This window comes from Peromyscus eremicus, chromosome 8a (assembly GCF_949786415.1).
Source record: "Peromyscus eremicus chromosome 8a, PerEre_H2_v1, whole genome shotgun sequence".
NCBI classification, from domain to species: domain Eukaryota; kingdom Metazoa; phylum Chordata; class Mammalia; order Rodentia; family Cricetidae; genus Peromyscus; species Peromyscus eremicus.
This window is the reverse complement of record NC_081423.1, coordinates 61,756,379-61,774,669: the sequence shown is the minus strand read 5'-3', so window position 1 is coordinate 61,774,669 and position 18,291 is coordinate 61,756,379. Positions and strand designations below refer to the sequence as shown.

General features: G+C 42.0%; 1 protein-coding gene across 1 annotated transcript in view; it reads left to right on the top strand.

Annotated features, from left to right (window-relative positions):
- Window positions 1-18,291, top strand: part of Nlk (nemo like kinase) — a 131,138-nt gene that overhangs the window by 91,111 nt on the left and 21,736 nt on the right. Inside the window, exon 4 of the mRNA XM_059271297.1 lies at window positions 17,947-18,053. Coding sequence (XP_059127280.1) covers window positions 17,947-18,053 — 107 coding nt within the window. The remainder of the gene's footprint in view (window positions 1-17,946; window positions 18,054-18,291) is intronic.

Sequence of the window (18,291 nt, the reverse complement as noted above, 5' to 3'; positions counted from 1 at the left end):
TCTTTTAAAAAAAAAAAAAAGAAAAGAAAAAATAATTGTAGAACTCTCGAAGTGTGGAGCCTACTTAATATTTAATATTACAAGATTTCTTTTATCTAGTCTGGCTTAGTGTTGGTTGCTATCCAGTATAAATTGGAAACAGATTGATGTTTCCATTATTTAAAATCATTTAAAAAAAAAAAACTGGACAGTAATGACCAATGCCTTTAATCCCAGCCTGGGGAGGAAGAGGCAGGCCAGCCTGGTCTACAGGTTGAGTTCCAGGACAGCCAGAACAGAAATCCTGTCTTGAAAAAACAAACAAACAAAAATATCAGTAAAAAGTGATTGGGATTAAGGTTAGCTTTAGCTTTTCAGAGCTTTTTCTTTACATTCATTCTACAGGAAATAGTTTGATAGAATGGGTTCTCCATTTTCTAATCCAGTTAGATCAGTTAAAGGCATTGATTGTGTTCTGTGAAAGTATATACCATCAATAGCTCATTGCATGTAGAGAACATTCTATTCTTCAGGTGAGTAGGAAAGCCAGCTTGCTCTCCATTTGAACTCTAGATAATGAGTGTTTGTTGTTTTTTTTTTTTTTTAAAGATTTATTTATTTATTATGTATACAATGTTCTGCCTGCATGTATCCCTGCAGGCCAGAGAGGGCACTAGATCTCATTATAGATGGTTGTAAGCCACCATGTGGTTGCTGGGAATTGAACTCAAGACCTCTCGAAGAGCAGTCAGTGCTCTTAACCACTGAGCCATCTCTCCAGCCTGATAATGAGTGTTTTAACCCAGCAAGTATTTTTAATTTTTAAAGACAGGGCCTCACTGTGTAGCCATACTGGCTTAGAAGTCAATATGTAGACCAGATTGGCCTCAGACTCAGAGATCCACCTGCTGCTGCCTTCCAGATGCTGGGATTAAAGGTGTCCACCACCATGCCTAGCTAGGTAATTTTTATGTAACTGTATCACAGCTTTTCTCTTGTGCTCAACTTGAACGCTTCAGTGGCTAGCCCTATTAAAGTGCTTGCTTAGCCATATTTTATTTGGACATATTTGTGTAGCGTTTTAGCAGTATAGAGGAAGCATTTCTAATAGTTTATGAACTCAAATACTTCTCATTCTCTGAGTGTTATAATAAATTATTTCTTTTGGTTTTCCTTGGCTTTGACTCTCTATGTGTATTGGTACATGTGGAAGCCAGGAGTCAGCATCAGCTGTTTTCCTCAGTTGTTCTCCACCTAGTTTTTCTTTTTTCTTTTTCTTTTTCTTTCTTTCTTTCTTTTTTTTTTTTTTTTTTTTTTGACAGGGTTTCTCTGTGTAGCCCTGGCTGTCTTGGAACTTGCTTTGTAGACCAGGCTGGCCTCAGATTCACAGGCCTCTTGCCTCTATCACCTGAGTGCTGGGATTAAAGGAGTGTGTGTGGGGGGGGGGGGCTGTTTAGAGACCAGGTCTCACTGAATCTGAAACTCACTGACTGAGCTAGACTGACTAACCAGCAAGTCCCAGGGAGTCTCCTGTCTCTTCCTCTCTAGCACTGATATTTCAGACATGCCACTATGCCCAGCTTTTCTGTGGCTACTTGGGATTAAACTCAGGTCCTTATGCTTGCACAACAAGCACTTTACCACTACCCTCCTCCCCTACCCACCTACCCCACCCCACAGCCCTGGATCAGTTTTATTTTGTTTTCTTTATTCTAAGATGGGCTGGGCAACCAGACATGGGACTATGAAAAATTGACCTTCATCCCCTATTTCTAGAATATTCTTTTTTTCTTTCTTAACCTTTTTTTAAGACAAGATCTTGCTGTGTAGCCCAGGCTTGCCTCGAATTCATGGCGATCCTCCTGCTTCTACCTCCCAAATACACGCACCACCATGCCTAGCCAGAGTATTCTGCTATTAAACTTTTCCAGCCAGATTTCTCCCTTTCTTGTGAATACCACAGCTTGGTGGCTTTTCCAGTAGATGTTGTTTGTATTAGAACATAATTAATGGCAGTCTCTTAAGTCCCCTCCTTTCTTTCTGCCTGCCATTCTGCCTTCCCTCTTTAGTTCCAGCACTTGATAGTAGATATCTGGGTTTAATAACGTATAAAATGGGAACAAAAGCTGGGTGTCAGAGCATGCCTGTAACCCCAGCATTTGGAGCAGTGTATGGCAGTGAGTGCCAGAAGAGTAGTCAGGGAAGGTCACAGACAGACCTCAGTGAGACCTTAAGAAAGTAGCAAGGTGTGTTCAGCCCACAAGTGTCTGATGGCATTAACATAAGCAGGTGGACTTCCTTTTTAAAAAATATGTTTGTATTCTGGTCATATTTATAGTCCACTCCTCCCAGTTACACCATCCCCCCATTTCCTATTCCTTCACAATGTTGTGTCCTCTAGTGTTTTGTTTTTTAATGACCCATGGGTTCAGTTTGTGCTGCCCGTATATAATGGACTTGGGGCCACCCGTTAGATTATAGTGGACCTGCCAGAGGCCACACCCTTAAAGAAAACTGACTCCCTCAAAGAAGCCATCAATTGTAAATAGCTCTTCCACTATACAGAGAGTTGACTGGCTTGATCTTATTCAGGTCTTTGTGCAGGCAGCTGCTGAGTTCATGGGTGCCCAGGTGGACTTTCACAAAAGTCTACGATTAACAAGCCTACTCTGGATGTGGTAGGGAAAGTTTTTATCTTCTTGTAATTTTTTATTTATTTATTTATTTATTTATTTATTTATTTATTTATTTATTTATTTATTTTCTGTGTATGAGTCTGTGTGGTTCATGGAGGCTAGAATAGGCCACTGACCCCTAGAAGCCCAACATAGTTGTTGAGAACCAAACTCCTCTGGAATCGTAGTAATTGCTCTTGATCTCTGAGCTATCTTTCCAGCCCCTGAGTTTTATTTTTTTTAATTATGTGTATGTGTGTGTGTGTGGGGGGGGGGTATGTTCATGTAAGTGCAGATGCCCTTGGAGGCCCACAAGGGTATTGGATCCCCTGGAGTGGAAGTTACAGGTGGTTGTGAGCTGCCCGATAGGAGTGCTTGAAATGAGCTCAGTTCCTCTGTGAGAACAGTAAGCACTGAGCCATTTTTCCAGTCCTTGGAGGAGATCCCTTTTAATGACTTACTTGATTTTCTGTGTATTGATGTTTTGCCTGGTGTATATTTGTGAGAGTGTTGGAGCCCCTGGAACTGGAGTTACAGACAGTTGTGAGCTTTCATGTGGTGCTGAGAATTAAACCTGAGTCCTCTGGAAGAGCTAGTGCTCTTAACTGCTGAGCCATCTCTCCAGCCATAGAGTAGAATTTTGTGAAAGCAAGATTTGTTTAGTTGGGCTGGGGAGATGGCTCAGCCTTAAGAGCATTGCTGCTCTTCTAGAGGATCCGGATTTGATTCTGTAATGCCAGTCCCAGAGGATCCAACGCTCTCTTTGGGTGTCTGTGGGCACCAAGCATTCATGTGCACCCACATACATTCAGGCAAAACACCCACACATGTAAAAATAAACATTTCTTTAAAAGGAAATTTTAAAGGTGTTAGCTTTTAATTTGGGTTGAACTTATTTAGTACCTTGTGTTCTTTAACCTTGAAGATAGGGTTGATACTCAACTCAGTAGCACTCCTAAACCTCCGTCCAGACCAGCTCCCCAGTGCACCTTTCTTCCTCTCCATTACCTCTACCAAACCTTTCTTACTAAGTAGAAATGTATGGCATAAATTGCTCCTTGAGCCTGAAATCTCAAGAACCTCCTTCCTGTAACAGCTGTCACATCTCCTTTAGGACCTTCCTGTCCACAGGCGATCCCCCAGGCTTTAGTCCATTACAAAATCCTAGGGTTAGTTTCAAAAGAACCTGTTTAAAAGTTCTCACTCAGATTTTTTTTTCCCTTCTCTCCTTTTAAGAGAGTCACTATAGTTGGAACAACTTTTTCACACCAGCTCTTTGAAGCACCTCTGTTCCAGGTGAAATGGGGGGGGGATAGGGAGGGGGCTCCACTCCAGTCTTTTCACCCTCTATTAAAATATAAATAGATCTCTAAAACTTGCCAGCTGGTACAAAGGAAATGCTGTCAGGTTCTCAACTTCAGAGGATCAAATCTACAAAGGCACACCTAATTGGAGCCTGTGAAAAGCCTGAGAACCCTATTATCATCTCCCAAACTGCTTAGCCTTCTGCTTAACCTTTGATTGTGAGCTGCCTGCCGAACTTAATTCAGGTGTGAGGATTTAAGGAAACTCGTGGGACTGTGTGTATTTGATCTTTCCTGTCATATCCCACAGTTGTGACTCCATTTCTGTTTTTTTAAGGTTGCTAGATACCAGAATGCATGTGTTACATGGGGACCTAGAGGTTTCAGAAGCCACTATAAATACATCAGACTCACCTTAATTGGAGGATGTGGGGAATCAGTGGGGTGCTTAGCTACTTCACAGACCAGCTGTGTCTCCTGCTATCAACTCGATTTGAGAGCAGTACCTCGGGAAACTTAATAGACCTAACACTAGCACAAGTCTGTATTTTATCAGCATGCTCTTTATTTCTCTGCTGCTGGTTCTAATGCTTTGCTGTATGCATGTTGTTAAATATTAATATCCCTGGATCACATAATTGGCTGTAGGTTTAATGTTACATGTCTAATTAGAACTCTTTTCCTCTTACTGATGCTTACTTAGAGGAGGCAGGAAAACCAGATGGTAGAAAACAAGATTAGGTTGTACTGGACCTGGGGTAAAAGGTACTGAGGAGGCTGAGTTGGAAACTGCAAGCCTTGCCTGGACTACAAACTAAGTTCAAGGCCAGGTTTTGTTACTACCTTTATCTATTTATGAGGGAGGGTACTCACACAGAGGCCAAAGTGAACTTGCAGGAATTGGTTGGTCTGGCCTGGCAGCAGGTGCGTTTGCCCACTGCACCACTTTCCAGCCCTGGGTTTGGTTTTGGGTGTGTGCAATGCTCACTTGCAAGATGCTGATCTGTAGCTACTTGTTACCACTGTAAGCCCAGGACTGCAGAACCCTTTTCCAGTGCCAGGAACCCACACAGTACGTTCCCTCGGTTTTCACAGGTTGACTCTTGAAATTGACCTCCTTTTGAGTTTTCAGTTTGTATGAAACCAGCTATGTAGACCTACTTGTTAAAGTGACACACCCTGTAGAAAACTTTTTCTGGCATAAGAGCTTTTGTCCATATGTGACTGAACTCTAAAGAAATGTACCTATAGTGGACATAATATTTTCCAGTACCAGAAAAACTCACATGAGATTGCATTAATACGTGAAGAGCAGGAGCTAGAGATATGAGCCATCCCAGTGGTTAAGAACACCTGCTGCTCTTCCAGAGGACCTGGGTTCAATTCCCACCACCTACATAGTGGCTCACAGCCATATGTAACGCCAGTCCCAGGAGATTTGACACCCTCGTCTGGCTTCCTTGGGCACCATGCATGCACATGATGTGCAGACAATACATGTGGGCAAAACACCCATACACATAAAAATTAAATAAAAACAAAAAAAAAATGTAAGACCAGAAAGTTAAAAGGATAATGTGAATAGCTAGGAGTGGGCACGTTTATAATCTCAGCACTTGGAAGGCTAAGGCAAAGAGGCTACCCTGGGCTACACAGGCCAGCCTAGGCTACAGAGTGATACCTCTCTTACTTAAGAGTGAATAGTTTTCCTCCCCCTTCAGCAGGGATGCTCTTTTGAGGTTGCCTGGTCTTTCCTGTCGAGATTACGCTGATTTGAAAGAACTTGTTCAGTGGCTGTCGGTGTCCTTTTTTACCAGCATTGTGTCGTTTTGCCTGGAGTCTTCCCCTACTGCACCCCCACACACACCTGGTAGGAGGAGAGACTGATGGAAGGATAAGGACACAGTCGTACATTTTATTTCAAGCAGTCCTGAGTCCAAATGCCAATTCCCCTGCCCAGCTTGTAACCTTGAGAAGGTTGACCTTGATGTTCTTCTCAATGGTGATGAAGATATGAATTATGTAGAACATCTGGTACAACTCCTGGCACTGATGTTCACCAAACTCTTCACCCTCCTCCCTAGAACGATGATGATGCTGACCGCGACCTCATTCCTTTCCCCTTTGTGCCGGACTCCGTGTGATTCTAAACCGAGATGCCCAGAGCCTAGCAAGAACATCCTGGTACCTATTTTGTAAGCATAAAAATGTGAAAAGTTACATAACACATCCGATGTTACCAAGCTGGTAAATGGCAGTCAAGGTTGTAACCCTGATCTTTTTGGTTATTCATCACACCACCTTCCCACCAGCTAAATCGGTTCAGCTTCTCGTTTTCAAAGATCAGTTTGCAGGCCTTTTCCCTTCTGAGGTATAATTATTTTGTTTTTAGCTTGTCATGTGGTTTTTAATTTCTGGGGTTGGCTTCATCTTTTAACAGACAGGGTATAGTCAAGACCAAGGGCTGGAATCTAGCGCTCGAGGTCTGCTTCAAGCTAGGTGTGACCTTTGACTCCTTCATTCACCCTCTAAACCTCCTAATTCTTTATGTGATAATTGTGACAAAGGCACTGACTGACTTCTTGGAGTTGGTGGAACCAGACAAAGTAAAATAAAGCTAGGTGCGTAACAAAGTATAGAGCCACTGTTTTTCCCTTTTGGTCAAACATCTGTGTCCATGTACTTAAAAATCCTGTTTCTTTGTTGTCCTTGCTGCTTCGTTTTTCTATCAGTGTCAGCCTCCAATCCCTTGACTGTTTTCTTTGCATTCTTCTGTCTTTTTTCTCTGTCCCATCATTGAGCTAGCATGCTCTCTACACCCACTTGGTACCCAGTCAGTATTTATTGATGTTAATGATGATGGTTAAACAAAGATGCTCTTGGCATCGGTCCTGCAGCCTCTGAGACTGCTTGAGTAATCATGACTTCCTAAAAACAGAAACATACTCAATCATCTTACTCCTTAATAGAAGGTCAGAGTTGATGTCAGCGTTTGTTTCTGTAGTGATCGTGTTGCTTTTTCTCTGCAGAGTTATCTCTGACAGTTGGGGCAGTCAGGATTTCTGGCATGAAGCTGATTATTCCTGCGTTCTTAAATCACTTTCGAAAGTAGATGTAGTATCCTAGAGATGGGTTAAATAAATATTGATCAGAGCTCAGATCTGTTTTCATTGGAGTGTGAGGTCAGGAAAGGCTCAACATTGAGGTGTTTAATGTTGGCTGCCAGGCTCTAGATTAGGTTTCTAATCTCTCATAAATTACACAAACCTGTTTTCCTTCTGACAACCCTCTTCTCTCTCCTTCCTTCTGTCCCACCTCGTTTCCTTGATCCCCGGAAGGTTTCTTGACCCTGCCTTTTCCCCCTAATTCTGTCTTGAGCAGCCCTTGTAGGAATCTGGCAGGAAGTGCTACTTATGCTTGGTCAGTGTGCACTAACAGCTCAGCCACTGACACACGAGTGTGTAGTGTTCTTTTTTTTTTTTTTTTTTTCCTTACCCAGTATCAGAGCTTTGGGGTGGGGGTGGGGGGATGACAAGAGAACCAGGCCTGGGGAAGGAGCCCATGCAGAGAGAGAAAGATGGTGAGGGGAAGAGAGAACAGAACAGAGAGGAGTGTGTACTATTCTAAAGAATGCTCTGTCATCAGGGTTGAGTTTATGGCCCATTACTGGTGACTTTTAAGGTTTATTTTTACTTAACCATGTGTGTCCCTTTGTGTCTGAGTAGGAGTACATGCATATGGTGCTGTTGCCTGTGGAGGTCAGAAGACACGGGCATCAGATTGATTCCCTAGAGTTGGAGTTACAGGTGATTGAGAGCTGCTTAATTTGAGTTCCAGAAACAGAATTCAGGTCATCTACAAGAGCAGTACATGCTCCTAACCACTGAGCCATCTCTCCAGCCCAATAATTTTCATGCCAAGATTTTTTTTCAATAAAGGGATTTTAAAAAAAAATGACATGTAAATTTTTTTGCAGAGAAATATGAGATGGTAGCCAAAAAGAAAATTAATGCCCTATATGTGACCTTTCATTTGAATGAAAGTAAAGATTGATATTTCTTTTTTCCTTTTCCTTCTGGCTGTCTGCTGGGTTGGTTTGGTTTGGGTCCCGGAGATTGAACCAGGGTCTTGTATGTACTCTTCTACTGTGCTGCATCCCCAGCCCTTTTTATTTTGAGACAGTGTCTCACTGAGTTGTACAGGCTAGACTTGAACTCACAATGTAGCACAGGCAGGCCTCAGACTTGAGGTTTTCCTGAGTAGCTCCTGGTGACACTAAGCTACATCCCCAACCCAAAGAGGTGACAGTGGTAAACACCCTTCTCTTCCCCCTACCACTGCTGGGGATAGAATCCCAGGGCCTTAAACTGCTGTCTAAGCAAGCAGTTTTTAACTAAGGTAAATCCCTCACCCTATTCATTTATTTTATTATATCTAATGATTCCCAACCTTGCAGTTTTTTCAACTTGGACTTCTCATCAAAGGCTTGCTTTTATATTTATAATAATTAATTTATAACCATTTTTTTCTGTTTTTCTATCAAGGGCCAATAACCAACCCCTCCATCTTACCTCTGTCCCCAAATTACCCTGGAATACCTTGTCGTGTGTGTGTGTGTGTGTGTGTGTGTGTGTGTGTGTGTGTGTGTGTGTACGTACATATGTATGTGGAATGGGGCACACTCTAGTTTCTTTCAAAAGTAATAGAGACAAGTGATTTAGGTAACCACATATGATTCAAGATGGAGAGAAAAGATTCCTTGAATTGTCTGAATTCTGTAAGTTGACTAACAGGCTCAAATGAGGAAGTCTGGAGGCAGTGGGTCCTTAGGAGGTAGAAGTGGGTAAAGACAGTGAAACAGACCTGTTTCTGGAGATACTTTTTTTTAAAGATTTATTTATTTATTTATTTATTTATTTATTTATTATGTATACAGAAGAGGGCACCAGATCTCATTAGGGATGAGATCTTGAGATACTTTTAACCTTCTTTTTCAGTTACTGGCAGAAGGGTGGCATCATTTAACCTATCAACTGCTGCTCAACACTGAGAAGGCAAAGGGTCAGACTTCAACCCCGTTAGAGTAGATTTAAATGCATATTGTGTCAAGCACCTTAACCACTTCCAGCCTCTGTATATTGTATCTCTAAATAGGAATAGTTACAAGTTAGATACAAGTGAATTGACACAGGCAAATACAAGTTTTCCAATTTAAAAAAAAAAAAAAAGGACTAACATACTTCCCCCTTTTCTTCTCGTAACCTGTAACTAAAAGTTACGGAGTTCACCTGTGCTGTATTACAAAATAGTCTGCAGTCCTGGTTGGTTTTTATTGCCACCCTGGCACAGGCTAGGGTCATCTGAGAAGAAGGAACATTAGTTGAGAAAATGCCTCCTTAAGATTGACCTGTAGGCCAGCCTGTAGGGAGCATTTTTCTTTATTGATGGTTGATGTGGAAGGGCCCAACCCTTTGGGTGGTGCCACCCATGGGCTGGTGGTCCAGGGTGTATAAGAAAACAAGCTGAACTTCTGCATCACTTCCCACATCCAGGTGTCTGGTGTGAGTTCCTGCCCTGACTTCCCTGCATAATGAACTATAGGATGTAGGGTGCTTCCAAAGTTGCTTTTGGTTGTGGTGTTTTCTTACAGCAGTAGAAAGCAAACTACTATATTTTTATACCATGGCAATGCCTCATTAACAACATGAGGTTATAGGTGTATAAAGCAAACTCCTGTGGGAAGCAGCTTGATGAAGTATGGAGAAAGCACTGGACTAATAGTCAAGAAATCTCAGATAGGGGCCTGAAGCAATGGCTCATTGGTTAAGAGCATATACTGCTTCCAGAGGACTTGCATTTAATTCCCAGCACCAGGTCAGGTGGCTCACAACCACCTGTAACTCTAGCTCCAAGGGGACCTGATGTCTACAATTTCTACAGGAACCTGCTCATACCACCACCACCACCACCGCCACCCTGCATGCACACATAATTTTAAAATAATAAAAATAAATCCTTTAAAAAAAAAAAAAAGAAAGAAATGTAAGATAGTCTTGACTTTATCCAAACAGGAAATGTGACCTTGGGAAAATCACATAAATCCTCTAGCCTGAGTTTGTATGTCTATTAAGCAACATCCTCTGGTAGTCAATATTTGGGAAAGCAGTAAAAAGTTTGAAATGTTAGCTTTTTAAAAGCAGTAACTCCTTAAAGCAGCACAGAGAGATTGGTGTTGTCTTCAGCACCTGAGCCTAAGAGCTGCAGCGGCTGCTCCCGAACCTGTTTGTCGTTGTTCATTTGCATCTTTCCTTGTCCTGAAGCAAATCAGTACATTCTAAAATTCATATTTCATGGAGCTACTTAACTAATTGCTGCAATCAGCAGCAATTTATTTTATAGCAGGGCTGCTGAAATCACTCTGAGGTTGGCACACCATGTAGTATGTTTTTAATGGTCTTATTTTTAATGACAAGTTTTTATCTAGGAAATGGCTAATCTGCTAATATTCTCCTGGAAGCCCAAGCTCTGGTTCTATAGGTCATCTTCACCCGATGATAACTTAAAAGAGCATAGCAAAGTCATTGACCCAGTAGGTACACCAGCTGTTAGAGAGGCTGTCCCATTTAGAAAGACCAAGAGAGGGTAATAGCACCCTGTTTTTACTCTTGTGTGGAGACCCTCATTAAATTACTCAAACAATAATCAGATAGATGCTGTTCAAGTTAATGGCACCTCTGAGGCCCTGTCAAGAGAGCTTTATTTAATGTGCAACAGACCTGGAGAGATGCAGGTGCCTTTTCAGGCCCTCATTTAATTTAAGCAGCTTTAGTTGGCATGGCAACTAGTTTAGACATCTGGGAGACGTTATGCTGGGGATTGAGACTTCAGAGGATTTTGCCAGAGCAAAGCAGAATCCTTATCATAATGCAATATGTGTTACTTCTGAGTTTTTGCAGATACAGTGCTAAATTTTTAAATTCAGGAATTGTGTTTTCTGAGAAAAAATTTAAATGTCCTGGTAGTTGGATTGTTTTATGTGATTTTTTAGAAATGCTCCATTCATGGAATAAAGATGTGTTTCTCTTAAGAATGTACTATGTTGAACTTAAAGCATGGAAAACTAATTTTCTGCTGTTGTAATAATTTTTTAAAAAGCTCATATCTTAAACTTTTCAATGTTATATGTTCAGAAGCAATTAGAGGGAGTGAAGACATTTCTCCACAGAGGTAACAGAGAAGCATAGTCGTTGACAGGAACACTGTGTCATTTTGTCTAGACTTCTGGTTAACTAGAATTTACTGACCCAGCCTGTCTTCTCCTGAACCAGAGGCAATCAGCATTCCTTTAAATTTCTCCTTAAGCCGGGCGGGGTGGTGCACACCTTTAATCCCAGCACGGGAGACAGAGGCAGGCGGATCTCCATGAGTTCGAGGCCAGCCTGGGCTTCAGAGTAAGTTCCAGGAAAGGCTCCAAAGCTACACAGAGAAAGCCTGTCTCAAAAACAAAACAAAATTCTCCTTAAACATCTTCCTTGAAAGTTGGCTGGTTTTCAAGTCCCTGGATCCTGAAGACAGTAGTGTGGTGATAGTAGTGATAGAACTGTTTGGGCTTAGCAGAAGAAATGCCTGCTGGGTTATGTTTTGTGAGGGACTTTGCACATGAATTTATGGTCGTCATTTGGAAGCACTGACTTGTGTAAATCATCCTCTGTTCAATGGTACGACATTCTTGTTGCTAAACAATAGTCCAGTTTGTCCAGCTCTCTTAGGTACGAGCCTCATCTTGACTTGGTGTCTATAAATGCTGAATGAAGTGTCATATTTTTTTTCAGAAATTAGTAATTAGTTATAAAGTATCCATTGTGGCTGAAGATATGGCTCAGCTGCGAAGAGTGCTTCCTGCTCTCTGAGCGTGCCCAGTTCAATATATAGCACCACATCGGATAGCTTGCAGCTGCCTGTAACTCCAGCCCTGGGAATGATACCCTCTTCTGACTTCCATGGGTACCTTCGCACCAACACACAAATATAAATATAAATGAAAATAAAAGTAGTCAGGCAGTGGTGGTACGCACCTTTAATCCCAACACTCAGGAGGATCTCTATGAGTTCGAAGCCAGCCTGGTCTACAAAGTGAGTTCTAGGACAGCCAGCACTATACAAAGAAACCCTGTCTTGGGGGGGGGTGGTGGTGGTATATAGTTCAGTGACGTTAGGTACAGTCACAGTGATATGCAGCTATTGCCACCATCTCTAGAAGATTTTCTCAACCTTTGGAGGTCAACCCTTTCACAGGGGTCGCATTGATATCCTGCATATCAGATATTTACATTGTAGCAATGAAAATTTATGGTTGGGGGGGTCACCCCAACAAGAGGAACAAGGGTCTCGGCTTTGGGAGGTGGAGAACCACTGCACTAGCTTCATGACTACACTCTGATGACGTGAAAAGGAAGCTGTTGCCCTTTTGCTTGCCTGTGTACCAGCTGTCACACTGTCACTGTGGAGTTTCTGCTGTCACAGCTGGGCTGCCAGTCCTGTAGTGCCAAAGGCAGAATAGATAGAGCCTGCTCTTCATCCAGGCAACACAAGAACATTGAGTACTGAAGAAGAGAGCTGTAACGTCGGTAGACGTGACAGACGTTCCGTGAAGATAAGTGCTTTAGTGTGCCCTTTAGGACTTGTTTTCCCCGAATAAAACCTCAACTTGACAACTGTCTTACTCCATTTGGGCCACTATAATGAAATACTGAAAGCTGTGTAGCTTATAAGTGGTAGGAATTTGTTCTGGAGATTGGAAAATGCAGAGTTAAGTCACCTGATAGATTTGGTGTCCAATAAGGGCCTTCTTTCTTCCTGTTGAAGAGTTTTTTACTATAACCTACAGTAGTTTGAGGAACTAACGAGTTCCCTCGGGCTTCTTTTATGGGGAAACTAATCCCATTCATGGGGCTCTGCCCTCATAACCTAATCACCTCCCAAAGGCCCTCCCTTCCAGTATTCTGGGGTTAGGATTTAGCATGAGAGCTTTGGGGGAACATCAGCATTCAAACCATTGGAACACAATAATGGCATCTGTGCAGGTTTTTCTGTTTCACTTAGTTTTCCTCTGTATAATGTTCATTTACTTGATCCTTGAAACCTAAAGAGCCAACACAGCTCAAGAATTGAAGCCAGAAGTCATGGCACACACTTGTAATCCCAGCATTGGGGAGGCTATAAAAGTTGGAGGCAAACCTGGCCTACATATAGTTGGTGATACCTTGTCTCAAAAATCTGTGTGTATGCGTGCTTGGTGCAAGATAGTAGTGTCTTTCTATTTTTGTCCTGTGATTAATAATTCTCAGGGAAAAAATGGTGTATACGGAAGGATTAATAATCTTAACATGGAAAGCAGCCTTACAAGTGAAAATGGATTACACGGTAGACAATACAGTAAAGGGCAGGGCATGTGCCTCAGCTGTATGAGTGTTTGTCTAGTGCCTTAGTTAGGGTTACTATTGCTATAGTGAAACACAGTGACCAGAAACAAGTTGGGGAGGAAAAGGTTTATTTGATTAACACATATAACTGTACATTATCAGAGGAAATCAGGACATGAACTCAAACAGGGCAGGAATAAATGCAGAGGCCACAGAAGGGTTTTATGTACTGGCTTGCTCCCCATGGCTTGCTCAGCCTACTTTCTTATAGATCCCAGGACCACCAGCCTAGGTCGGCCCCACCCACAATGGACTGACTCCCCCCCATCAATCACTCATTAAGAAAATGCCCTGCAGGCTTGCCTGAAGTCCAGTCTGTGGGGGCATTTTCTCAACTGAGGCTCCCTTGTATCAAGTTGACATTAAAGTAGCAAGCACACCTAGCATGTTTGAGTCCCGAGGTTTCCATCCCCAGCATCTCATGAGCCACATATGCTGCTCATCTATAATCCCAGTACTGAGGATGGAAACAAAAAGAACAGGAATTGAAGGTCATTCTCGGCTTCATAGTGAGGCCCTCCTTTTTGAGACATGGGAGCCTGTCTCCTAAAAAAAAAAAAAAAAAAGATTGAATTGAAGAGATGGCTCAGTGGCTAACGTTCTTATTGCAAGCAAGAGGACCTGAATGTTGGGGCCCAGAACTCAAGGTTACCATCGGCTACCACGTTGGGCCAGCCTGTGCTGTGTGAGATCCTGTAAATTAAAAAAAAAAAAAAAGGAAAGGACAAGATTGGCTCTCACTGCTGTATTCCTCCTGATCACACATACATGTGACCAGTAAACATGTAAATGGTTTTCAGCCTGTAACTTGGTTTTCATGTCTTCCTACAGCCATCCTAAAATGTTGGTAAATGATTAAAAGTTTAGGCTTAAAAGGGCAGTTTAAAAACACGAAACCTAAGCTGCTTGTAGTGAAAGCACAAAACAGATTAATTCTTACAGGATGTAAAAAAAAGCACAGGAATTGGAGGCATTAGGTGTTGCCTCAAAGCAGGGATACAGATGAGTCACAAAAGATTGACTACTCAGTATGGGGGAAGTAGCAAGACTCTACATCCTCCCCTAGCCTGCAAGAGACTACAGACAGCATGCTGATCCTTGGCATCTCTGACTCCTCACCCCACTCACACAGGACCCTGGCATCCCAGCCTATGTTTCTAATAGGGCTCTTTTCTGGGGAAATGATTTCACCAAAGAGGAGTCACACATAATTGAAATAGTCTTGGATAGCAGTACACACAGCTTCAAGAGCAACTCATGACATAGTATAGAAGAGAAATTTTAAGTAAGCACTTAATATAAAAGATCTGAGTAGCATGAGAAATTGTGTACTATATTTTAAACTTCAAAATGATGGACTGTGATTCTACTTGAAGAAATCGATCAGATTCAAATAAAGCTGTATATAATGTTCATTTCAAGATTGTTTAAAATAGTAAAAGAAGGATAACAGATTTTCAACAGTGATGGATCAATTAAATGAAAATTGTGGAAATGGGTATGGTAGCATAAGCCTGTACTCCCAATACTTAGAAGGTAATGGGAAGCTCAAATTCAAGGTTGTCTGCTACATGATGAATTCAAGGCCATTCTGAGCTACATGAGCCTGTCTTAAAAGACAGAAAAGGAGTCTTAGGTAGTTTTCATCTTTTTCATTTGCCAGGTTTTCTACAAAGAAAGTTTTTATTTTGCTTTGCTTTTGTTTTTCAGGGAAAAAACATAGAAAACTTCAAAAATACACCAAAAGTAGAGATAAGAATATAACTCCTGCAGCACTCAGGAGGCAGAGGCAGGTGGATCTCTTGAGTTCGAGACTAGCCTGGTTTAAAGAGTGAGTTCCAGGACAGCCAAAACAAAACAACAACAACAAAACAAGTCCTGGATTGCCGAGCTTTAACAATATTACTTATTTTTTCCAGTCTTTTCTATCCCAGCCCACCCCTTGGGCAAGGGCAGGAGTTGTTTGTTTGGTTGTTTTTTTGTTTGTTTGTTTGTTTGTTTGATATTTTTTTGTTTTGTTTTGTTTTTCAAGACAGGGTTTCTCTATGTAGTTTTGGTGCCTGTCCTGGATCTCGCTCTGTAGACCAGGCTGGCCTCGAACTCACAGAGATCCGCCTGGCTCTGCCTCCCGAGTGCTGGGATTAAAGGCATGTGCCGCCACCACCTGTCAGCAGGAGTTTTTTTAAAATAGACTGCAAACATCACATTTAGCCTATAAATGATTTATCCATTTCTGATAAGGCCCCTCATCAGAACATAATGAATGTGCCATTATGGTATCTTAACAACATTGGTTCATTCCTTACTACCCATCCCTGATTGCCCCCAGGTCTCTCTTTGAACCAAGTTCTAAACAGAACCCACATATTTATACTTGGTTATTAAATCTCTTGATGCTCTTCTAACCCAAACATCCCTTCCTGCCTTCCTTCCTATCACATGCACTTTTAGAGGAAGCAGGCAGGAGAGCATATATAACTTAGGTTGTATGGTAGTGGTTGCTCTCTCTGGGTAGATGCAGCATGAATTGTTAGAAGGTCTTATGAATAAAAACAAACCCGGAGCCAGGTATTGGGGTGAATGCTGAAAGATCAGAAAAACAGAACCAGCCACAGCTAACCTCACCTTGCCAATTCCTTAGCTGATCTCATTTCCTCAAACTGGAAACCTCTGTGCCTTCATCCAAATGGATCTCAGCTGAACTGCTGCTCAAAAGCCTAAAAACTTAACAGACTCTAGTTCCTGGTCCTCACACCTTATATGCCTTTCTGCTTCCTGCCATCATTTCCTGGGATTAAAGGCCTGTGTCACCATGCCTGGCTGTTTCCAGTGTGGCCTTGAACTCAAAGAGATCTGGATGGATCTCTGCCTCCAGAATGCTAGGATTAAAGGTGTGTGTACCACCATGTTCTGGCCTCTGTGTCTATCTAGCGGCTGTTCTGTTCTCTAACCCCAGATAAGTTTATTAAGGTGCACAATATATTGGGGAACACAATATCACCACAGTAGAATAGGGCTTAATGTGTGATCTTCAAGAGTGACCAGTGCCAATTAGTCCCAGCACTCTGAAGGTGGAGGCAGACAGATCTCTGAGTTCAAGGCCAGCCAGAGGTACATAGACCCTGTAAAGATTTTAAGATGTGACTACTCACATAACCTCCTGCCTGGGTAGCACTGGAACTGGGCTGTCCCCAGCCTGCTTGTAACCCTCTCTGCTTAAGGCCTGGTTACTAGAGGGCTTGAGCTCTCTAAGAGAAACCTTAAATATTATAATTTCTATACAATAAATGTCATTGTATACATAAAGACAAAACAATTTGTGTTGGCTTCTGTGTTTTAGGGATCTAGGGTCTCTAGTCAGACTGATAGCAGGTATGATGAGAAGAGGCCTAATTGTAGCTAAACTCTGAAGGTAAAGCCCACGGGACTTTCTCATAGAAAGATGGAGAGAGTGAAATACCAAGGATGACTTCCAGGTTTGTGTTTGGTGGTGTGAAGGAAAGGAGTAGGCTGTATTTGAATATTCAAGAGGGTAAGTGTGATGAAGAGAAGAACTGAGGTCCAAGACTGGGATGTTCTAGCATTCAGCGGAGAGGAAAGGAGAAGGAACAGAGGAAGAGCCAGAAATACCAGCCAGTGAGAGACGAGCAAAGCCTCCCAAGTGTCCCAAGGCCATCTAAAAGCATCTCTAGGAGGGGGCAGTTTTCAACCAGTGTGTCAGATGTTAGCACAGACTCTCCCTTCCCTCTGTGTTGTCCTAAACTGCAGCTCACTTCAAAAGCTGTGAAGGGAAGATTATTGAAAGAAAAGTTCCAATTAAATCGTAAGTCTATTATTCTAACATAAATATAGCAAAAAAGGAGTTCCTTAATGTCTCTAACGTTTATGTATCTTGTTCAAATTCTGGATTCCACCTCTCCATGGCTCCCCAATCTCCTGCTTTTGATCTCCTGACCTGTGTCGGTTGAAAAAAAAGCCTTAGACTCCGTCTCAGTACAAAGTAGCAGAATTTAACCACATGCAGAGTTAACTGAGTAGAAGGTTGTGTTGTTCTGATTGTGGGGAGGCTTGGGTTTGAATTTACCAATTCACGTGTTTTGGGCAGTACCATACTTTATATAGTCCACAGTTGATGGGTAGATTGTGATCTTTTTTGCTGGTGTTTTAAGATGGGATCACCAACCCAATTTTTTAATTTAAAGGACCACCCCAGTTGCTCACCAAAATCTTGAGACTAATGGATTTTCACACTTCTCCTTGGCCTGGTTGCTACTTGTCCATTTCTCTAGTATAAGATGATTGTAGAAGATGACTAGTTTTTTACTTCCATTCTTGAGCATGTGACTTCTTTTAATTTAGTAGTGTCTGGAATCCTCACCTTCATCAGGTTAGAAGCTAGCTGTCTTCACTTGCCACCCTTGAGAATGGAAGTTACTCTTTAATCTGATGACTGCACTAAGGGGGTTGGGCCAATTCTCTGACATCTCCTTAACTTAAAATCTGAAGATATGTTGTCACAGAATTGATGCAGAGTGACCTACATAAAATTATCGTCTCTCCTCAGCCACTCAGCTCAGATCATGTCAAAGTTTTTCTTTATCAGATTTTGCGAGGTAAGATTTTCCTTTATCATGAAAAGGGCAGTGTGGTGGTATAAATGAGTCATTTTGTTCTTCATTTGAACTGTATTCTGGCCTTCCAAGCCTTCTTCCCCAAAGATCTTTCTATTTGAACCAAAGTTGTTTCACTCTTTTTGTATTTGATATTAAACAAGAGGCGTGGGGTTAGAAGTGCTAGGCATTGAACTTGGATCCTTGAGCATGCTCGTCACATCCCTGCCAACAAGAGGCT